This window comes from Hyperoodon ampullatus, assembly GCF_949752795.1.
Source record: "Hyperoodon ampullatus genome assembly, chromosome: 19".
Taxonomy (NCBI): Eukaryota; Metazoa; Chordata; class Mammalia; order Artiodactyla; family Ziphiidae; genus Hyperoodon; species Hyperoodon ampullatus.
In genome coordinates, this window is record NC_136932.1 from 57,787,631 (window position 1) to 57,812,628 (window position 24,998).

Below are 24,998 nucleotides of genomic sequence, written 5' to 3' on the forward strand. Positions count from 1 at the left end.
GACTGTGTTCCTTACTGAGGACTCCCCTTTTTAAAAATAAACAAGCAAAAGTTTCCCTAATCTGACCCACATTCAACAGTGGAAGAAGGCAGTGGGTCCTGGGGAAGGAAGAGTGGGAAAGGAAGCCGGGCGTCAGGCAAACACACTTGGGGACAACATGCTGGAGAGCGTGCAAGTCTCTGAGGACAAAAAAGTGAAAGGCAGGCTGAGCGCTGGCAGTTGTGGCACTTCCGGAGACATCATTCCATGGACACAAGGCTCCCAATTCCCTCCCTTAGGTTTTCTTGTGATAGTTCTGACAGGCTCTCGTCATGTCTTTCAAGAAGTTAGGAACTCCTTTCTGCAAAGGAAAGGAGACTGTCACTTCTATGTCCTCACAGGGATTATACCTAATTCTTCGGGATGTGGCAAAGGTAAAGGGAGATGGCTTTGGGAGTAATAAATATGACAATAGGGCCCACGAGCAGATTTCCACAGAGCATTCCAACAGATGATGACAAAAGGTGAGATGCAGGGCACAGGTAAGGCTGAACCGCAGGGGCCACTGTTACAAGACCTTGTTGTATATTTTAACTTCTGCTAATAAAAAGCTAAGATATTTCTAAGACACCATTTTTTCAAAAGAAAAAGAAAACCCAAAAATGAGATTGGGTTAGGCTGTGGGATTCTTCCAAAGAAGTGAGAGAAAGGACTTGCTTTACAGAATTAGAAAATGGTAAGGACTGGGGGCAAGAGGCAGGATATGTCATTCTTTAGTTAGTGTTGAACGTTGTTCAAGACTTTCTCCAAACATTGTTCTATTTGCTCCTTCTCCACAGGGTGGGAATATCCATCTCTATTTTTAAGAGGGAAGAAATTGATGGCTTTCCTAGATTACACAGTCAGAAACAAGGCCAGGATTCAAAATATCACGTGTTTGACTCAAAACCTATGTGCTTTTTCACTCTCCCAGGGAATTGGTGAGCCTTCCAGCCAGTAAGTAGGGCCTTATAAAGCAGACTGAATGGTTGGCATGATTCCAGGTCCTAGGCAGTTTCTAGTCATCTGGGTACCACTGTGGTTCCCTCTCCTTACAGAAAAACAAAATAACCATTAAAAAAACTGAAGGCTTCCCCAGGCTTGGACATGGTGTCTCCTGGGCCAGGTTGGCCTGTTTAACTCCTCCATAAGCAGATAGAGGATCCACAGGCACCATTGTCCCTACAAGGGGTAGGCTATTGTGATCCTGGTGTGGGGTCTCAGAGCAAAGCAGGGAGGGCTGACATTCCAGGTAAAGATTATTTGTCTTTTGTCCCAGCCTCTGTGCTGGGTATTGGCAACCCCAGTCCTAACCATAGTCACTCAACAGAGCTGTCTCATAAAAGAGCATCATGAGGCCTGAGACAGCACACCTCTTCAGCCTGACAGCTCCATGGGCTAAGTCAACATTTGTCACACACACTTCCCCTCCTGCCTCCTGGGATCTCACCTTGGCAGCCCAGTTAACGAGCCAGGACGGAATTTGGCCACCTGGATTATCGAAGTAATACATGAAAACTAGAGAGGGAAAGAAAGGACAATTCAAAAGGAAGAAACATGTTAGAAAGATACAGTAACAAACCTTGCAAACATTCCACCTTCATATCCAGGTCCCGAAAGTAAGGAGGGAGGTGACGTGGAATTCAAGTGGACTCGCCCCTCTGCCTTGCCTTACGGGAGACTCACAGGTAAACATTTTGGAAAACAGCCAAGGCACATTCTGCTGATATTTATTAAATGCCTGGCAAGTGCTAGACTTGGATAGTCTCTCATTTTATTATTTCTCTCACTAATCATCTCAATCCTAAGGAGTTGATAAAATTGAACCCCAGTTTATAAATGATAAAATGGTGACACAGAAGAGTGGGGTGACATGCCCAAGGTGGCAGATCTAACACACGTCACAACTAAGTTCAGATTTTGCCACAGCCTCAAGGCCACACTGATTCCAGTCCAGCAGGTGGCCGCATGGACCCCTCCCAGCCTCTCTCCAGAGGCTGGAACTCAAGGCAGGCAGGTCTTGAGTCCCTGGGTCTTTGCTGAGCAGGAGCTGCCTCCTCAGAGATGGTCCCACCAGCCCTCCTGCCCTGCCTTGGCCAGTGTGTGCATGGACAGGACCAGCCTGAACTGAGTTTCTAAACGTTTTGATTCCCTTGGATGTTCTGATTTCATCTGGATGATGCAAGAGTCAGTAAAGAATGAATTGATCAGATTTAAACATCCACGCTGCATTGTAGACAAGCTTCTGTGGTGAACTGAGTCTCCCTTGTTTCTTTTGCACCCGTGCCCAGTCTCTGACCTCAGGGAATAAGCATCCTGCATTTTATGTGCCTTGCAGTCAGCCTGGCCTTCACGTGGGTGGTCCTGGCTGGTGTGCCAACACGTGCCCCCTTTTTACCTTTGCTCCTCCTCTTGCCATCGCTCTGGATCGCCAGGCTCTGCTTGTACTGCGTCACCCGAATAACGCCCGACTTCTCTGGAAACTGTGGCACGGAGGTGCTCTGGGCCAGGATCACGTGGATCTTCTGTCCTTCATGGTCCAGCTCTCGCCGCTGCCGCACATAGACGTACCACACCACCAGTCAAGGCACGACACCAAGGCCAGCACCTCAGATGAGCAGAAGGAAAGCCCGCAAGCCAGAAGCAAAGGGAGATAATTCTGTTCCTCCACTTGGTATTTGCTCCCTTGCACTGTTACTTCACTTCCTGCCCTGTCTGCCTACCTGCCCTGCAAAACCATAGCTCCTTCCAACTGGTGTTCTTATTTGAGAGCGTGTATTACCCACCTGTGAATGGTTCCCTGCTGCTTTTAGTTATGTGGGGAACCCACTCCTTGTTTCTCCAAGAAGGCAATGAGATCTCAGAGGATTGGTCACTTATCAGCTGTGTGATCCTGGCTTGGTTACTCAACTTTTCTGAGATTGGTTTCCCTCTGAAAGAAAAGACGGTACCACTGCCCTGCAGGCAGACTTGGTGGGGGCTCTAGAGAGAGACTAGAGCAGAAGCAGCCCTCAGTAAACAATGGGGCCATTGCTCTTTGTCCACTCCCTAAGCCCTCATCACTGACCTCTATGCACAGAGGATGGTCAGGAAGGGTGACTTACACCTGGAGATCATAGGAAGACACATGAATACCTGAATATTTAGTAGGCAGATGCCCTTGCTGGTTCTGGTTCACCAAGAATCACGAAGCCATTTCAACTCAATAAACACTTATAGAATAACCACTATGTCTGTGGCACTATTATAGGGAAGATGATTTGATTTTAAGAAACAAGAATCACCACTTATTGAGCCCTTACCACATACATGCATCGTGTGCTTTACAGTTAGCATCAATTTTGATCCTGAGAAAGTCCCTGTAAGTTCAACATAAGTATCCCCATCTTACAAATGACCAAACTGAGGCTCAGAGAAGTAAAGAAACTTGCTGAAGATCCCATAGGCCAGCTGAAGTGATGGGACCTGAATTTGAACCACGATTAGGCTCCAAAACCTGGTGAGATTTTCATAGCTACAGAGGGCTCAGCTCTTTAATGTGTTCATTAGACTTCCCAATAGTAGAATTTTAGGTTTCACAGGAGAAGGAATTAAACCCTAAAATAATCCAAACAATCACTGTAAGTACAACACAGTTACACTTACTGCAACAGCCGCAACCACAGCCCCAGACCAGCTCGGAGGCTCTACAGCACCCACGGTGGGCTGCCCCTCCCCCAGGCACCTTGCAGGATGGTCTATTGCCCTCACTCTCTATGCACTGATGAGTAAAACTCTTAAATGTTTTAGGGAAGGAATGAAGTTGCTTTAGCTCCGGATTTCTCTCCCAAGTCTTTTATTTTTTCCTCACAGCAAATATGGTCCCACACCTTGCTTAGCTCATGTGATAGACATCACCTGACACTCCACTGAGGAAAAATTAACTTGATATATTGACTGCCATTTCACAGAGTTATTTGAAGGGTTGGAAGGTCCAGCATGGCACACAGTCTATGAGTGGAGAACCACTAGTTTACTGAGGCCCATTTGAAGGGCATTTTCCAAGGTCACAGAGCAAACCAGGAAATGAGCGCACACTTAACCTGGGATCCTTCCCTCCAAAACTAATGTTCTTTTCCATTACACTGTTCTCTAATCTAAAAATTGAATAGCCCTTGTTGGAGAGACATATGTGTATATACAAGGACTAAGAAACTCATTACAGGACTGTGTGACACTGGAAAGCAAATGAAACCAAACTTCAAGGAGCACCAAGCGTCCACTCCTGAGAATAGCCCCCAGCAGTATCCACATGAGGTCAGAAAGTGGTGTTGCCCTGGTCCAGATCACCTTCTCTGGTCACAGCTGGACCTGGGCCCAGGCCTGCCTCTGCCACCCACTAGTGGTGAGAAACTGATGAGAACCTGAGCAGGGTTCTGAACTTCCCTTTGACTCAGTTTCCTTCCCTGACTGATGGGGATGATGGCTCCTACCCTGCACAGTTGTTGGAAGGAGGAGAGAAAACAACATAAAATCTAAGGGATTAAGTAACCACAATTTCTTGAAATACCTACCACCTGTATTTAGCAGTCTGTGGGAATTGTGCCAGAAATAATCCCTTATGGAGTCTGTAATCTAGCTGGGCCAGGGTAGACACATACACACAAAACACACAGAAACAATACCCACAAACCACCCCCATGCCCCCTTTCTTTCTAAAGAACAACTGTTTAGGAACATACAGACTTACAGAATATTAGAGCTAGAAAACATTCCAGCGATCATCCAGTTCAGTGGTTTCCAAGTTCTTTTTCTTTTACCTCCACAGACCCTTTGTTAAAAGGATTATTTATGGAAATTCAGTGTGTAAAACACTCAGCTGCTATGATTGAAGAGAACAGTGGAGTGGAAATCTCACCTGTCTTCGCCTATATTCTACCCCATCTGCCCATCCAGCAAATGTCCATCAAAGCCCCCCAGGCTGGCCCTAAGGGGCTTCATAGAGCCTTGGAGTGTCAGCTAAGACTCCTCACATCCATTCAACTGCTTCATACCGTAATCAAGGAAACTGAGGGGAAGAAACATACACACAGTGTCCAGATCCAATATTCGAGGAGGAGGGAAGGTGGAGGGAGCTGGAAATGTGGGGCCTGAGTCCCAGCCCCTAGTCTGCTGCTAACCACCTGAGTGTGGGCCTTTGTCACATTGCCTCTCTGGGTCCCTACTTCCTTTCGTATAGATTGAGAGAGTGTACTGAATACTCTTTATGAAAAGTTGTTTTCAGGTCCCCAATTCTCTGGCACAAGGATTTCCTAGAAAACTTTTCAGGAAGCTATGAGCTGCCCTCCCGTGACCACAATTACAGATGCTCCACGTGGTCAGGCCCGGAAATCTGAAAGCCACACAGGAAGCAACAGCTGTAGCAGATGTCTGTGCAAGAGTCAAAGACAATATTGTCCACACCTGCTGGACATACCACCATTGGGTGATGGCCATGGGGCACAGAAACACTTCAAAAGCTGAGTAATGGTGTGCTTTTGGAAAGGATACATCTCTGTTGGACATGGGAAAAGGGTACTTGACTTGCCAGTACACCACTGCTTCTCCATTGCATTCTTTTTCATAAAGTTCTAAAAATAATAATAAAAAAAGAAGTTATTGCATCTAGAAGCCTCTTTGGTGTCTATTAACAAGAAGCTTTGCTTCCCATCAGGAAACTTGCACAAGCCTCTTAGATAGCCTCATCCACCAGAGGTCAGACAGAAGAAACAAGAAGAAATACAATACTGCAGCCTGTGGAACAAAAAACACATTCACAGAAAGATAGACAAGATGAAAAGGCAGAGGACTATGTACCAGATGAAGGAACAAGATAAAACCCCAGAAAAACAACTAAATGAAGTGGAGATAGGAAATCTTCCAGAAAAAGAATTCAGAATGATGATAGTGAAGATGATCCAGGACCTTGGAAAAAGAATGGAGGCAAAGATCTAGAAGATGCAAGAAATGTTTAACAAAGACCTAGAAGAATTAAAGAACAAACACCTTGAAGAATTAAAGAACAAACAAACAGAGATGAACAATACAATAACTGAAATGAAAAATACTCTAGAAGGGGTCAATAGTAGAATAACTGAGGCAGAAGAACGGATAAGTGACCAGGAAGACAGAAAGGTGGAATTCACTGCCACAGAACAGAATAAAGAAAAAGGAATCAAAAGAAATGAAGACAGCCTAAGAGACCTGTAGGACAACATTAAACACAACAACATTACATTATAGTGGTCCCAGAAGGAGAAAAGACAGAGAAAGGAGCCAAGAAAATATATGAAGAGATTACAGTCAAAAACCCCCCTAATGTGGGAAAGGAAATAGCCACCCAAGTCCAGGAAGCACAGAGAGTCGCAGGCAGGAAAAACCCAAGGAGAAACAGGCTGAGACACATAGTAATCAAACTGACAAAAATTAAAGACAAAGAAAAATTATTGAAAGCAACAAGGGAAGAATGACAAATAACATACAAGGGAACTCCCATAAGGTTAACAGCTGATTTCTCAGCAGAAACTCTACAAGCCAGAAGGAAGTGGCATGATATATTTAAAGTGATGAAAAGGAGGAAGCTACAACCAAGATTACTCTACCCAGCAAGGATCTCATTCACATTTGATGGAGAAATCAAAAGCTTTACAAACAAGTGAAAGCTAAGAGAATTCAGCACCACCAAACCAGCTCTACAACAACTGCTAAAGGAACTTCTCTAAGAGGGAAACAAGAGAAGAAAAGGACCTACAAAAACAAACCTATAACAATTAAGAAAATGGTAATAGGAACATACATATCGATAATTACCTTAAATGTGAATGGATTAAATGCTCCAATCAGAAGAAACAGGCTTGCTGAATGGATACAAAAACAAGACCCATATATATGCTGTCTATAAGAGACCCACTTCAGACCTGGGGACACATACAGACTGAAAGTGAGGGGATGGAAAAAGATATTCCATGCAAATGGAAATCAAAAGAAAGCTTGAGTAGCAATACTCATATCAGACAAAATAGACTTTAAAATAAAGACTATTAGAAGAGACAAAGGACACTACATAATGATCAAGGGATCGATCCAAGAAGACGATATAACAATTATAAGTATATATGCACCAAACATAGGAGCACCTCAATACATAAGGCAACTGCTAACGGCTATAAAAGAGGATATCGACAGTAACACAATAGTGGGGGACTTTAACACCTCACTTACACCAGTGGACAGATCATCCAAACAGAAAATTAATAAGGAAACACAAGCTTTAAATGACCAGATAGATTTAATTGATATTTATAGGACATCCCATCCAAAAACAGCAGATTACACTTTTGTCTCATGTGCACATGGAACATTTTCCAGGATAGATCACATCTTGGGTCACAAATAAAGCCTCAGTAAATGTAAGAAAACTGAAATCATATCAAGCATCTTTTCTGACAACAACGCTATGAGATTAGAAATCAATTACAGGAAAAAAACATTAAAAGCACAAACACATGGAAGTTAAACAATACACTACTAAATAACCAAGAGATCACTGAGGAAATCAAAGAGGAAATCAAAAAATATCTGAAAACAAATTACAAAAAAAAAAAATGACGATCCAAAACCTATGGGATGGGCTTCCCTGGTGGCGCAGTGGTTGAGAGTCCGCCTGCCAATGCAGGGGACACAGGTTCGTGCCCCGGTCTGGGAAGATCCCACATGCCGCGGAGCGGCTGGGCCCGTGAGCCATGGCCGCCGAGCCTGCACGTCCGGAGCCTGTGCTCCGCAACGGGAGAGGCCACAGCAGTGAGAGGCCCGCGTACCGCAAAAATAAATAAATAAACTTCATCAAAACCTATGGGATGCAGCAAAAGCAGTTCTAAGATGGAAATTTTTAGCAATACAAGCCTACCTCAGGAAACAAGAAAAATCTCAAATAAACAATCTAACCTTACACCTAAAGGAACTTGAGAAAGAAGAACAAACAAAACCCAAAGTTAGCAGAAGGAAAGAAATATAAAGATCAGAGCAGATATAAATGAAATAGAAACAAAGGAAACAATAGTAAAGATCAATAAAATTAAAAGCTGGTTCTTTGAGAAGATAAACAAAATTGATAAACCATTAGCCAGACTCATCAAGAAAAAGAGGGAGAGGACTCAAATCAATAAAATTAGAAATGAAAAAGGAGCAGTTACAACAGACACCGCAGAAATACAAAGCATCCTAAGAGACTACTACAAGCAACTCTATGCCAATAAAATGGACAACCTGGAAGAAATGGACAAATTCTTAGAAAGGTATAACCTTCTAAGACTGAACCAGGAAGAAATAGAAAATATGAACAGACCAATCACAAGTAATGAAATTGAAACTGTGATTAAAAATCTTGCAACAAACAAAAGTCCAGGACCAGATGGCTTCACAGGAGAATTCTATCAAGTATTTACAGAAGAGATAACACCTATCCTTCTCAAACTCTTACAAAATATAACAGAGGGAGGAACACTCCCAAAATCATTCTAGGAGGCCACCATCAGCCTGATACCAATACCAGACAAAGATACTGCAAAAAAAGAAAATTACACACCAATATCACTGATGAACATAGATGCAAAAATCCTCAACAAATTTCTAGCAAACAGAATCCAAAAACACATTCAAAGGATCACACACCATGGTCAAGTCGGATTTATCCCAGGGATGCAAGGATTCTTCAATATATGCAAATCAATCAATGTGATACACCATATTAACAAACTCAAGAATAAAAACCATATGATCATCTCAATAGATGAAGAAAAAGTTTTTGACAAACTTCAATGCCCATTTATGATAAAAACTCTCCAGAAAGTGGGCAAACAGCAAACCTAGCTCAAAATAATAAACGCCGTATACGACAAACCCACAGCAAACATCATTCTCAATGGTGAAAAATTGAAAGCATTTCCTCTAAGAACAGGAACAAGACAAGGATGTCCACTCTCACCACTATGATTCAACATAGTTTTGGAAGTCCTAGCCATGGCAATCAGAGAAGAAAAAGAAATAAAATGAATCCAAATCGGAAAAGAAGTAAAACTGTCACTGTTTGCAGATGACATGATACTATACAAAGAGAATCCTAAAGATGCCACCAGAAAACTACAAGAGCTAATCAATGAATTTGGTAAAGTTGCAGGATTCAAAATTAATGCACAGAAGTCTCTTGCATTCCTATATACTAATGATGAAAAATCTGAAAGAGAAATTAAGGAAACACTCCAATTTACCATTGCAACAAAAAGAATAAAATACCTAGGAATAACCTACCTAGGGAGACAAAAGACCTGTATGCAGAAAACTACAAGACATTGATGAAAGAAATTAAAGATGATACAAACAGATGGAGAGATATACCATGTTCTTGGACTGGAAGAATGAATATTGTGAAAATGACTATACTACCCAAAGCAATCTGCAGATTCAATGCAATCCCTATCAAATTACCAATGGCATTTTTTACAGACCTAGAACAGAAAATCTTAAAATTTGTATGGAGACACAAAATACCCCAAATAGCCAAAGCAGTCTTGAGGGAAAAAAACGGAGGTGGAGGAATCAGACTCCCTGACTTCAGACTACACTACAAAGCTACAGTCATCAAGACAATATGGTACTGGCACAAAAACAGAAATACAGATCAATGGAACAGTATAGAAAGCCCAGAGATAAACCCATGCACGTATAGTCACCTAATCTATGACAAAGGAGGCAAGGATATACAATGGAGAAAAGACAGTCTCTTCAATAAGTCGTGCTGGGGAAACTGGACAGCTACATATAAAAGAATGAAATTAGAATACTCCCTAACACCATACGCAAAAATAAACTCAAAATGGATTAGAGACCTAAATGTAAGACCAGATGCTTTAAAACTCTTAGAGGAAAACATAGGAAGAATACTCTTTGACATAAATCACAGCAAGATCTTTTTGATCCACTTCCTAGAGTAATGGGAATAAAAACAAAAATAAAAAAATGGGTCCTAATGAAACTTAAAAGCTTTTGCACAGCAAAGGAAACTACAAACAAAATGAAAAGACAACCCTCAGAATGGGAGAAAATATTTGCAAATGAATCAACAGACACAGGATTAATCTCCAAAATATATAAACAGATCATGAAGCTAAATATCAGAAAAACAAACAACCCAATCAAAAAATGGGCAGAAGACTTAAATAGACATTTATCCAAAGAAGACATACAGATGGCCAAGAAGCACATGAAAAGCTGCTCAACATCACTAATTATTAGAGCAATGCAAATCAAAACTACAATGAGGTATCACCTCACACCAGTTAGAATGGGCATCATCAGAAAATCTACAAACAACAAATGCTGGAGAGGGTGTGGAGAAAAGGGAACCCTCTTGCACTATTGGTGGGATTGTAAATTGATACAGCCACTATGGAGAACAGTATGGAGGTTCCCTTAAAAATTAATAATAGAATTACCATATGACCCAGCAATCCCACTACTAGGCATATACCCAGAGAAAACCATAATTCAAAAAGACACATGCACCCCAATGTTCACTGCAGCACTATTTATAATAGCCAGGTCATGGAAGCAACCTAAATGTCCATCGACAGGCGAATGGATACGGAGATGTGGTACATATATACAATGGAATATTACTCAGCCATAAAAAGGAACGAAATTGGGTCATTCGTAGAGACATGGGTGGATCTAGAGACTGTCATACAGAGTGAAGTAAGAAAGAGAAAAACAAATATCGTATATTAACGCATATATGTGGAACCTAGAAAAATGGTACATATGAACCGGTTTGCAGTGCAGAAATAAAGACACAGATGGAGAGAACAAATGTGTGGGCACCAAGGGGGGAAAGTGGCAGTGGGAGGATGGCAGTGTGATGAATTGGGAGATTGGGATTGACATGTATACACTAATATGTATAAAATGGATAAGTAGTAAGAACCTGCTGTTCAAAAAAATAAATAAAATAAAATTCAAAAATTCAGGAAAAAAAAAAAACAAGAAGCTTTGATATGATGATCCTGTAGGGATGATAAACCACTCACTCATAAGGCACAGAATTCTAGAAAAATCAGACTTACTACCACTGAAAGTTTGCTGCCCAGGGGCGGAGTTTAGTAGATAAAAAACAGAGTAAAAATTAAGGAACCCAGCAAAAATTGTTCATCATATAGCACAAACAACACTCTCAAACAAATGCAGTGAAATAAAATTAGGCATTAAAAAATAAATTTTCAGGTTTAAAAATCAGGGAAACCGGGTTTCCCTGGTGGCGCAGTGGTTGAGAGTCCGCCTGCCAATGTAGGGGACACGGGTTCGTGCCCCGGTCTGAGAAGATCCCACATGCCACGGAGTGGCTGGGCCCGTGAGCTATGGCCGCTGAGCCTGCGCGTCCGGAGCCTGTGCTCCGCAACGGGAGAGGCCACAACAGTGAGAGGCCCGCGTACCGCAAAAAAAAAAAAAAAAAAAAAAAAAATTCAGGGAAACCACCAGATGTCACTAGAGTATCAAATGTTTTACTGTTGTGTCCTTATGCCCCCCCTTTAGATTTCTTGACATATTACAGGTGTCCTGGGACTGAGCGACCCAGTCTAGTGTGTTCAATTGGGAAACGAAGTTTCCAGAGAGGGCAGTGTCCTTTCTAAACAGCTAGAAGTTTGCTTAACTGTGCTAACCCTAACTTTCTTTCCTCTCTCCTATGTTGCTTTATACCACAGCTACAGGGACCAAATCTCCTTAATATCCACCATGCATATAGTGCATATAGCATCAGCTCTTGTAGGGAGATAGCAAAGGAATGCTATGAAGTGTGCAGCCTCTGCCCCCAAGCTGTGCAGGAAGCTTCTAACTAACCATTTAGAGAAGGCGCTACACCAAGGCTGCTGAAGGAACCAAGAGAGTCCCTTGAGGAGATACTAACTGTGGCAATGTGTTAATTAATTTAGCTTTTGAAAAAATGAAATCTATTAGAAGCAGACCATGGGGTAAAGAACTTGCCAGCCCACTGGTACAGGAGGCTGAAGATGCCCTTGAGAGGAAGGGAAGGAGTGGACATCTGTTGCTTTGCCTGCTCAGCTGTGGCTCTCCGCTTCTTGGACCAGCATCTCCTTTTTCTCCTTTACCATGTGGTTTAAGCAGGACTGACTCGGCATTAATTATAGGGGTGGGATATTGGGCCAGACATGGCCAAGGTGATTAGTTTAGGGAAGGCGTGTGTGGACAGAGTCTTGGCTTGCAACTCTAGCAAGTTTAGGCCAAAGTGTTTTTTTTAAAGGCTCTCGTGCAGTTTACAGAAGATCTAGGAGGACCAGAGTTAGGTTAGAACCTCAGGATGGCTCCAGAGAAGCCAAACTACTGCTGTCTCTGGAACATACTTCATAGTGTGGAACACTGATGCCAAGTACCACACATCAGAGGCTCTTCCAATGTCTACAGCACACGAGTGAACGATGTCTGCTGGAGAGATGGACACAGAACTTGTGGCTTCTCCCTTGAATAGGTGGCATCACAATTCCCCCTAGATAGGAAGGCTATTTGATAGCACAAAGTGACCCAAAACCATGATAAATGTCCCCAGGAAGTAAGTATATGATCCATATTTAGTCTATGAGAGCCAACCCTGGGACTCTGGCTGCATCAGTAGGAAAGCTCCTACTCCTCTGGGGTTATGTACATGGTTAGAATGTAAGCCTGCACCCTCTGGTGGCAACTTTGCCATGACATAACAATCTGCCTGAGAATGAGGTCAACACAGAAGAAAACACAGTCAAGCTGGAGATATAAAGTATTGGATGTAGCTGACCTGGAAGCCAGACATCTATGCACTTTTCAATTCCATGAACAGCAACAACAAAGAAACGCTTTCTCCTTTTCTTACACTGACATTTGTTAGTGCTTGGTTACTTGCAACTAAGATTCCTGACCACAGCAAGGGTATGTCAGGGTTTCTGTGTCCCTGGGCTAGCTGCTGCGTATCTATCCCGCTGTGACTGGGATGGCAGAGGCCACTCCCCACTCTAAGCGGCAGGAAGAGCCCTATCTAATGCTTCTCATAATTCTCCCTCACTTCTAGCGAAACCCTAAGAAGTGTAGCCAGGTGGCCAGCCTAGGCCCTTGGGGCTCTGGACCCTCCTCCCACCCTCGTTCCAGATTCTGCTACCCCAGCAACTCAGTAGCACCCGACTGCTCACAGTTTTTTAATATTTCCTGTTGTTTCACGCCTTCCTCGCTTTACTCATGCTGTTCCCTAGACCTCAGATGCCCTTTATCCACTCACCCCCTCACCCTCTCACCTCTTCACATATAGGTATTCTTGCCATTTACAAAACTCTGATTCAACCTCTGAAACAAAGCTTGGGTACCACCTCCTCCAAGAAGCCTTCCATGACCACCTAGGTTTATGAGGTGACAACGAACTTATAATAAGAACAAAGCAGCCCTCACAGCAAACTGGAGAGTGACTCTAAGAATATGCAAGGAGCAAATCCTAAGATTAGCAAAGTCACATTTTAACCTAGAACTTTAAGACATATATGCCAAAATTAAAAATGAAACATAATATAGTAAAAATTAAACCTTGTGCTTACTGCTGGCTAGAATAAATAACATTAGATTCTACTTTCTAACTGGTTTTGTTAAATTGTAAGTGTCACTCACCTTTAACATATTGGTCCCACTGTTTTCTATAGTCTAAGTCCATATAGACATCTGCAAGTAGATCCGGTGAGCAATCCTCCAGGATGCCAAAGACCTTATACTCATACACTCCAGTCTGCTATAAAAACAGAACAGATAGAAACAACCTATTTATTCTCAGGTTGAGATTACACAGCATATGAAAAACAGCTGTTCACGCAGCACCATTGTTGAGCACCTCCTCTTGGTCTTAGTGAAACAATAGTGAAAAAGCAGATGAGGAGCCTGCTCTCATGGGTCTTATATTTGGCCTTAGGCATTGGAGGTGGTGACAGCTATATGCTATCCAGGTAATTTAAGTAGGATAAAAGAGGGTTATGTGATAAATGGTGTCTAGTTTTGGTGGGCTGGTGGTGCGTCCTATATCATCGGGTGTTCAGGAAATGTCTCTATGAGGGATTTATCAGAACGGTTTCTTCTAAATATTAGAAGGATCCAGCCATGGGAAGATGAGGGAAGTCCACTTCTGGTTGGGAGGGGGCCCGATGGTTTGCCTTGCTCACAGAACAGAAAGTCAGGGGGTCCAGAGAACTGTGATGGGGGAGAGTGGTAGGGGCTGAGGTCACAGAGGTAGTAGAGGCCATGCCCAAAGGGCTTTGTAAACCAGGGTAAAGGAGTGAACATATTTTTATAACTGCTATGGAAAACCAACAAATAATTTTAAATATGGGAATGACTTTAAATAGGGGATGACTTTTAAAAGATGATTCTTGTTGCTTGGTAGAAAATAGATCATAAGGGAGCAAGGAGATGGGTTAGAACAGCGGTCCCCAACTTTTTTGGCACTAGGGACCGGTTTTGTGGAAGAGAATTTTTCCACGGACCAGGGTGGAGGATGGTTTCGGGATGATTCAAGTGCATTACATTTATTGTGTACTTTATTTCTATTATGATTACATTGCAATATTTAATGAAATAATTATATAACTCACCCTAATGCAGAATCAGTGGGAGCCATGAGCTTGTTTTCACTTGCCATTCACTGATAGGGTTTTGAAATGAGTCTGCAAGCAATTGATTTATTTTGGTCTCTGTGCAGTCAAACCTCTCTGCCAATGATAATCTGTGTTTGCAGCCACTCCCGAGCACTAGCATCACGGCCTCAGCTCCACCTCAGATCATTAGGCATTAGATTCTCATGAGAAGCAGACGACCTAGATCCCTCATGTGAGCAATGCACAGTAGGGTTTGCACTCCTATGGGCTTCTAATGCCACTGCTGATCTGACAGAAGGTGGAGCTCAGGAGGTAAGGCGAGCGATGGGGAGTGGCTGTAAATACAGATGAAGCTTCGCTCGTTCACCTGCCACTCACCTCCTGCTGTGCAGTGCGGTTCCTAACAGGCCACGGACCAGCACCAGTCCATGGCCCGGGGATTGGGGACCCCTGAGTTAGAAGACCAGTGCAATGGTCCAGAAAAGAGATGATGGTGATTAGACAGGAAGGTAACAACAGTGATGGGGAGAAGTCAGTGATTTAGGGACACATTTTGGAAGTAATGTCAACAGGAATTGCTGACAGACTGGCTGCAGGGACAGAGAAAACAAAGAGTTGAGGATAATTCTTATAACATTTGCTTAAACAACCAGGTAGATGGGAGATCTATTTTCTAAGACAGAGAAAACTTGCAGAGGAGGTATTTGTGGGCTGCAGGGTAACCAAGAGTTCTACCTTAGGCAAGTTGAGTTTGAGATGCTTATTAAACATCCATGTAGGGGTATCATATAGGTAGCTAGCATTCAGGGTTCAGACTACTGTTTTAGATATCCATGGGGTGTAATGAAACCCAACACATTGTTTTACCAATTCCAAGACAGGATTTTTCTATAAGTGTCTTTATTTTTTTTAAGTCTTTATTGAATTTGTTACAATATTGCTTCTGTTTTATGTTTTGGGGGTTTTGCCATGAGGCATGTGGGATCTTAGATCCCCGAGCAGGGATTGAACCCTCACCCACTGCATTGGAAGGTGAAGTCTTAACCACTGGACCCCCAGGGAAGTCCCTATAAAAGACTTGTGTATAAAGGAATGAAAAGGGGGCAACACACCAGCCTCAAATCATACTAGTCCCTTTTATTCAGCAAAAGACCATATCTAGATTCCTAAGTATAAGAGATTTGCCTTGTTTTCATGTTAAGCCATATTCTGTGAGGGTTCTGGGCTGGAGTTGGTGACACTACAAGCTTCACTCTCCGTACAATGGCAGCTAACAATTCCTGAACCTCACCTTGTCTAAAGGCTCTATTGTTAAAATTAAATCGATGTCTCTTAATTTCAGTGCAAAAGCAAACAAACAAACAAAAACGAAGCTTTTATATGTATTCATATTTCCACGTGCTAACGCAATCTGATTGGCTAATCAAACATGAATGAACCCATCTTCTTAAACACCATTCCAGGGACTTATCTGAGGTCAAGGAGTAAACATGGGGAATCTTTCTAGAGATCCTGAGGCTTCAAGTGTCTCCTGACTCAGGTGGCATAACCCAGGGATAAGCATATCCCAGTTTAGGAATCTCAGATGTATATGAAAGTACCAGGCAGGAAATGGAAGGTAAAATTGAAACTGAATTCATAAGGATGTTTCAGCTCTAAAAGTATGTGGCTTTATACCAAGGGTTTCCAACCAGCAAATGACAAGCTGGTAAGTGTGACCCCCTTACGTGCTGTGCCATGGATGCCCCATAGGAAAGGCAGGACTCAAGAGAAACAACTCCCTCCATTCTTGTCTCCTCCCCTCAAGCTCACAGATGGGGAGAGAGTGAGGGATTGTACACACCACACATCTACACCCACACACATTTTAATGTCTTAGGAGAGGGACAATTAGCTTCTGTTCAGGAGTACTGGGTCCCCATTTTCTACACATACTAAGCAAAAGGGATAATTATGTATAGAGATAATGATCTCCTCAACTCCACATGAGTTACCTTTGGTTATCTGGATGAATTAAGACAGTTTTCTAGAATTGGTTCCCATCCCTCTGAATATAGTTTCAGCCCTAGTAACCTCAGTCTGTACATATCACAGAAAAGAAAAACAGAAAGCTCTCTAGGAAGAGAAAAATAGAAAGATGTGATTAACCTGAATACCAAAGAATGAACTATTGTGACAACTTCCTTTAAACACTTCCTTCGTGGCAGAACTGAGAAATGCCAGAACTCCAGAGGACAAAATGCTTTGTGACATCTTTTCTAGTCTATCAATAAAATGTTCTTTTCAGGCTCTGAGCAACCCCACCCAAATTCTTGGATCAAAGCACTTTTTCACTCCTTATTTCTTTCAAAACAGGGTCTCAGCAAACATACTCACATTTTCATTATATCTTTTACAAAATAAAGTGAATTTTTTATAATTATAGAAATAATTCATATTCATTAAGGAAAATTAGAAAATGCCAAAAATAATAAAGAAAATTAAAATGATGTGAAATTCCATAATCCACAAGTACCCACTGGAAATATTTGACATGTTTTTTGAGTAAATAAATACTTCTACGTGTTATAAAATGGGAGTAAGATGGTATAAACAGCTTGTATTCCTATTTTTAACTATATTATTTTGAAACTATGGAGCAATAACAACTAATTTAATTATTCTTGTAAGTTATTTCTGTTTCCATATATTTTCACAATTATGAACATTGCTGGAAAAATGATTCTGTATGGACAAACTTGGTTCATAATTCTAACATTTTCACAAGGAAAGCAAATTCTTCCTTAGAGATAAATTTTAGGGTAAAGGACATTAACATTTTAATGCTCTTTTTACTTTTTCTAAGCCTTTAAGAAAAATGTTTACCTATTTATACTCTCACCAGTAGCAAAGGAGCATCTTCCCAGGATTAGGTACCATTGTTTGTACAAACAATTTAATAGAAAAAGAACACAAACCTTAGTTTTATTTGGGCAATGTTTCTAGTATTGCCCACATAAAACTTCAGTATTTAGTCTCTTTCAAATTAGAGATATAATTCCTGTACAACATTTGTTGCAGATATGTTTCCAAACATACTACCATTTCAATAAATATATCCAAACAAGTTTACTGAAGAGGTTTTTGGCTTTTCCTGAAGGTCCTCCAGAAAACCACTTCTAAGAATGGCTCAATTTTTTTTTATCTAAAGTAAAACACACTGCATGATTTTCTAATGCTCCATTTATAGGATATCTAATTTCCTATACTTGACATGGTAAAGGAATTATTCAATGGTAGAGAATCAGTCAATATCATGTGTAGAATATAATTCTCAGAAGAAACAGAAGATTCGTTATAGCATATACTCTCTTTCTTACTAAGAGAACCCCTATGGCCACGTGCACAGCTAAAAACTTTCCTCGTCTCCTATACAAGTAGAGGTAATAGCCGTAAGACACCTCCCTCTTGTTTTGAATATGTATATGATTCTGGAGCTGCAGCAGCTATTTTGTGACTAAAAGACAACAAACATGAGAAAGCAGAGTGAAAATATTCAGAGTTTTATTAACATCGTTGATCAGCTAAACCAATGCCAGCAACTGCTAACCTCTGAACTACCTGTTAGGTGAGAAAAATAAACCCCTCTTTGTTTAAGTCATTGTTAATCCAGTTTTTTGTTACTTGCAGCTAAAAGCAATCCTAATTATTACAAGTAGTTCTTACTGAGAATTGTACTTGAGCTCTGTCATCCCAGAAAAACAGTAGAGGTTAAGAAAATCTCCCACCCTTTGGGTTCCAGAAAACTGCTTATCACAAAAGAACCACCTTTCCCCTCATGACTTAAATGAGACTCACACACACGCCCCTTGTTTACCTGTCACAAGGGCAGACATAGAGCCTCTAAATTCCCTTTCATTGCCCTGTAAATGATTAGCTAAACTGCTTATTCCACTGATCAATTGGAACAAAATACTTGTTAACCAAGCTAGTTAAGCACCTCTCCTTCCTCCAGACCCTAAAATTTGGCCCAGCCTCAGCCTGAGTCAGCATCCAGCACCTCCTGAGAACGCACTGGCCTCAGGGTAAGATATTCTCTGTTCTATTCTCCAGTCAGGCCACCTTCATCTCACTTGCCCACACATGGCTTCTAGCCTTGCTGACTTCTCTCTATAAAAGAAAGACCTTTCTGTCTCACTTCTGAGATACTCGTGGATCTTATGGTCAAAGTATTCTCCCTACTACAATATTCCCCAACCCTAAGTCCAGGTTTGTTTTTCCTTTAACATTATTTTAAGGAGAAAAGTAGACTGACAAAACATCACAAGCAAATATGACTATGTGTAAAGCATTAAAATAGTACAGAAATACATAAGCATTACTAAAATGAATTGTCAAGGAAGAGAAGAGATAATGGACACTATTAATGGACATTAAATTGAAGCACATTTAATTTTGCACAGATATCTGAAACTTCACACACACTATCATAGAAAGTTCCACCTCCTTCCACTATGTAACTCAGAAAAAATTTATGGACCCACTATGTTCTTGGCCCTGAGAAAACAATCAAGCATAGTCTTATACTTGGTTGTTCAGCTTGGAATGTATTTCCTTTGGTGATCTGTCAGCAGTCACTGTAACAATCATGTATTATGCATTTGAAGTCTTCCAATCACTCGGACCTGCTGTAGGTTCTTTCAATAACACTAGCATTTGTTTCTCTAAACACAGTGCAGTTTTCAGTTTTATATTCATTATGTCATATAATCTCAACATAGCCCTGTGGTATCAATAGGGGCATTGGTGTCATCTCCACCTTTACATGAGGAAATGAAGCTCAAAGACGCTACATTAGTTGCCTGAGTCCTACAGTTAACACTTGGGACAGCCAGAAAGAGGGTGACACTGGCCCCTTCTTCCCACAAAGTCTTCTAATTTAGCTCTAGTCTCTCTGCACATTTGCTCCAAGCCACTGTTCCAAATGGCAAGCTAACAATTTCAGTAAAGACAACACAAGCTCTTAGAGCTGGAAGGGGTCTTAGACCTTTATGGAAAAGGTGACAGTGACTCGCCAAGAGTCAGCTGATGACTCTTGGTGGCAAAGCGTGGATGGGAAACTGTTCCTTCCAGTCCCCAAGCCAGTGTTCCTGCACCAGACCACCCAGGATGGACCTCCCACTGAGATGCTCCCATGAGCATTCCATGAGTCCCTCAGCCTCAAAAAAGCTATTAAAATAAAAATAAAAGGTTATGAAACCCACCCAAGGTCACACAACTGATGAACTTGAAGTTCATTAGTTGTAACAGAATCTGGACTTGAAGCTAGCGATGTGACCGCAGAGTTCAACGTCTATGATCCTGCCTCAAATAGTCACTGGCCTCTCCCAACATGTCATTAGATAAATTAATAAGCCCTCCGGGTGCATATATAGCATTAGGGTGACCATATAATTTATCATTCCAACCAGAACACTTTTGAGTGAGAGAGGTGTTGTAAAATGTTTCACCAGGACAAGTGTAAACCAGGCCTGTGGTGGGTACATGGGGACATAGATCACCCTTGCTATATCTCACAACCAAACACCATTCAATTTACAAGGTGCTTCAAAATGTATCCTCTCATTGGATCCCTGTACAAATCTGGCAGGACAGGAATTATCTCCAGCTTGTAGATTGGGAAGCAGAGACCCAGCTAGGGTCTTAGGTTCATAAACCCTAAAGCGACAGAGCAATTAGGCATCAAAACTGTACGTTAGACCAGGGTTGCTAAATCTGTCATGCTGGCTATTTGTCACAGTCCACAAGCTAAAAATGTTTTTTACATTTTTAAGTGGTTATATAAGTCAATACATAATTACCTCCATTTTGCCTCTTAGCTTGTAAAGCCTAAAATATTTTCTATTTGGCTCTTTACATAAAAAAATTCACAGTCCCTGCTTTAGACCATTGCCACCACCACTTCTAAAACATACACCCCAGGAAAACTCTGAATTACTAGAGTTGTACTGCAATTCCACATGCAAGAGAGAAATCTTTGTGTCATAAGCCCCAAATATATTATATTTTATTTTGAATCACATGGCGGTTTACCATCTAAGCTCAGACCACCCTTCAAAGTAAATCTGCCAATCTTGAGCACACCATACAAAAGAAACACCAAAAGGTCTTAAATCAATCATATTCAAACTCAGAAAACCAAAGAGAAAAAGAAAATCTTGAAAGATGCTGTAGCAGGAGGGATGGGGGAGCACTTTACCTACAGAGGAATACAGATGAGAACTACAACAGACATCTCCTGAGAATCCACCCTGCAAAAAGAGGGTGGAGTGAAATATATAATATTTTGAAAGAAATAAGTTACTGACTAGAATTCTATATCCAATGAAACTGTCCTTCAAGAGTGAAGGAGAAATAAAAAGTTTTTCAGACAAATAAAAACTGAGGGAGTTCATCAGTAGCAGACCTCCTCTGGAAGGAATGTTAAAAGAAGCTTTTCAGGCAGAAGAAAAATGGTATTAGGTAAGGTGCTCAGATCTACATAGCAAAAAAAGTGCCTGTTTTATTGTCTTAAAGCTTCTGGAAGACATGAACTTTGTCTTCTTCATCAGGCATCACCAGGGCTTAGCAAAATGCAAGCACACAATAGGTCCTGAAAGACTGCTTGAATGGGTCATGAACCAATATTTTGGAGGTTTCTTCTCACTAGGACACATTCACACAGCCCAAAGGCAGCTGTGGAGCACAAAGTTCGACTTATACCTGCAGACAGAAGAGGGGGATCCTACTCACCCCTACCCTGTAAGTCCCCCAAATCTAAATCTTGGGACCAGCATCTTCATACTGCCTCATACCACACCCTCATCCTGAGAGACAAGTGAGGAGAGGGAGAACTGAGGCTCTGACATGTCCATCCAGCTGTATGTTCAGGAAAGACGAAATAGGAGAGACACAGAGACAGAGAAAGAGACCAGAGACAGAGAGACAGAGAGAGAGAGAGAGTTAGCCTCAATCAGCGGCAGGAAGTAGAAGGAGGCAACACATGGTGTTCGGCTTTAAGACACGGTGGCCCTACCCCTGAGTAAATATGGCTCTGTAAGTGTCCTGGGTGCAACAATTGTTCCATCAATCACACTGGTACCTACTCCTCCCTTAAGAGAGAGGCAGAAGGGTGGGAGGAGGGAGCAGAAGGGTCCTATCATCCGGAAGTAAAGACGCCCATGATGCAAACTGGATTATGATCCCACCTGGGGGATGGGAGTGGAAGCTTCTCATCCATCGAGGTAAATCTGTTCTCATGGCAGTTACGTCTCTGCTTCCCTCCAAAAGGCCAAACTTTCTCTCAGTCCAGCCTGGCTAACCACAGAGTTTTCCCAGTAAATCCAGGCTCTCAGTATTTCAGAAGGTCAACAATATAGGAAAGAAGAGTCCCTAGGAAAGTACTGTCTGCTCCTCACCAAACTCATTGATTACAAGACCTGTGAGAGGACAGAGGCAGTCCCTTCTCACAGTGCCAGACGCTTGGTTTAAAAACAGAAGAAGTCAAGCGCTCAGCCAGATCTTTTCAGTCCAACATTTTCTTGGTCTAAAACAATGATGTGAGCCTCTGCACACCAGTTTCACACCATCTATTGGCAGTTCACAATGTCTACAGGCATGGTAACCAGCCTAAAGCTCCAGCGAGATCTGACTGCAGATCCCTGGGAAAGCTTATGTAAGTAACCCATGGCCTTTCTCTCCAGAGGAACTTCTCAACACTGTTCAGGGGACCACATTCACTCCCAAGTGACCACTAATTTAAAAATCAGGGAGAGTGAGTTTTAAAGTGGGCATTGCTTTTGTCTTAAGATACTCTTTTTTCTCACCCTTACCTTTCAGTTCCCACTGCTTCTCATCTCTAGGGCCCTCTCCTGCCTCTCAATGTCAAAACCCCCTCGAGCACCATGCAAGATGCTCCCCATATATCAGTGGTTCTCAAAGTATGGTCTGTGGACCAGGAGCTTCAGCATCACTTGGCAACTGGTTAAAAAGAAAGAAGGAAAGAGAGAGAAAAGAAAGAAAGAAAGAAAGAAAGAAAGAAAGAAAGAAAGAAAGAAAGAGAGGAAGGAAGGAAGGAAGGAAGGAAGGAAGGAAGGAAGGAAAGGAAAGGAAAGGAAGAAAGAAAGAGGAAGGGCTTGTACCCAAGAAAGAAAGAGGAAGGGCTTGTACCCAACACAACAGGGCCTCTTGACATTTAATACAGATGGAGATCAAGGTGGCCCTCCATCCTAGCTATTGAGGCTCAAGGGTACACCTTTGGGAATTGTACAGCCTCCAACTTACGAAAGTTATCTGGAAAGACTTGTCAATGTACCATGACTGCCCTCACACCCAGAACGGGTGGAAATAAGACTTACAGTTGGTAGGGATAGGAACTATTGTGAATACCACTCACATCCTCCCCACAGGAGGGAGATGGGACCTGCTACATAACAATACACAATGGAAACAATACATAATACAATGCCAGTCACTCTGTCTCAGCTCAGGCAGTGGATGTTGTGCGATAAAAGGCACAAAATCAACAGAGCACAAGCCCGTGGGGGTGAGGTGAGGGGGCAGTCAGGGTTGACTGGAGGACAGGAGGGGTATGGACAAGCCATGGGAGGTAAAGCTGGAAATGTGAGTTGGGACCAGCCTAGTACCACATGCATAGCCCACCTGGCAGCACTTGCCCTCTTTCAGAGTCAGTGTAGGAGCATATTTACAGCACAGGTCTGGAGCTAGATAGCTGAGTTCCAATCCCAGTCTGAGTCTTGAGCAATCAACTTAACCTTTCCAGATATCCATTACCAAATTGAAAAAAAGGTGATAGTCATAGTACCTTACATATACATACATAGTAACTTACAACGTGGGATTGATGTGAGGATTAAGTCAATGCCTGCAAAGCACTTAAAACAGTGCCTGAAGCCTAAGAAAGCATGCAAAGGTATTATTATTATTAATTCTGCAATCAACAGGGCCACTGGAAGGAGACTGATAAGATCACAACCTCTCCTTCAGGTGCTTGATTGGACTGTAGTGTGTAGGATGGAAGGGATCAGAGAGGTGGAAGGCCAAGAAGCTAGTTTGGAGGTCACTGCAATTCTAGGTAATAGGTGCCACTCAGAGTAGCAAAGGTAAAGGAAAGAAAGGGAAGGGAAATGGACCAGACATCAGATACATCTGAGCAGTGAACTGACAACACTTGGCAAATGACTGGGCGTAGCTGGTGTGGAAAATAAAATGGTCAGAAGGTAAAAGGATGTTGTCTGAAAACATGTCCATTTTTGCACCAAGGTAACTGCTGAAATGACACTAAGAAATTAATTCTGCCTGCTCTTTACTGAGCTTCCTGTTCATCCTGTTGTACCCAGTGACCCTGGTACTCACAGACACTCAGAGCTTCTCCCTTCTCTAACACTCTAATCTTCTGATCCTCTGCGAGGAAATCTCAACTTCACTTACCTTGCCTAAGGGTGCCTTTTATGCTTCTTGCCATGCAGCTACCCACACACAGAGCAACTGATGACTGGCCATCATTCCACCTGGTTCCAAAAGCCACCAGGCAGGCCTCCAAATCCATTCCTCCTACCCTTTTAATCTTTCTCCCGGGAAACTTCAGACAACTTATTAAGTCCAATTTACAAGGAAGCGGGGAGCATCCAAACGAAGCAAGTCAGTAAAATGACTAGAGATGACAGTAGGTCCCTTCTCAGCAACACTCCTGTCCCCACACGTATCACCCTGCACATCCACTCTCTGAAAAGTCCAGTCTCTTTTCTACCTATTCAATCCTAAAATACTTCCCACCACACAGACACCACTGGCATCCACCCGGGAGCGGGGCTCCACGTCCCTTGCAGGCAAGTGCATGGAGCTAAGGATCAGCAGACCCACCTTTTAACTCTATCAGTCAGTTGTAACGAACGACTTGCCCTGTCGGGCCTCAGACCTGAGCCTAAATTCTGATGACCTCCCCACTCCCCGCGACCAGCAGGGGGCAAAGTCAGCGGGAGGCACCCCCAGAGCTAGCTCCTCTGGGCTCCAGAAGACCCGCGAGGTCCGCACTTCCGGCTACAGCCCCGCACTCCCCGCGGGCAGGGGAACCCCGTATGCTGTCGCCCCGTGGTCCTCCAGCGGGCCTACAGCTACCTGGTCCAGCAGCCGGTAGATGCTGATACCGAAGGTCTCCACCAGCAGCTCCCAGTCGGCCCCGGAAAGTGCGGGCTGCTGAAGCTCAGCGCAGGCTTCCCGGAACTGCTCCTCGGAGAAGCCGCCGGCCCCAAGGTCCAT

At 42.5% G+C, this 24,998-nt stretch overlaps 1 protein-coding gene across 1 annotated transcript; it reads right to left on the bottom strand.

The window, feature by feature from the left end:
- Nucleotides 1-274: 274 nt before the first annotated feature.
- PCTP (phosphatidylcholine transfer protein) lies at nucleotides 275-24,998 on the bottom strand (the record flags this gene model as incomplete). Its single annotated transcript, XM_079725797.1, has 6 exons — nucleotides 275-340; nucleotides 1,469-1,536; nucleotides 2,417-2,588; nucleotides 5,548-5,627; nucleotides 13,729-13,846; nucleotides 24,858-24,998. The coding sequence occupies 6 exons, from the start codon at nucleotides 24,996-24,998 to the stop codon at nucleotides 275-277; spliced, it is 645 nt and encodes a 214-aa protein (XP_079581923.1).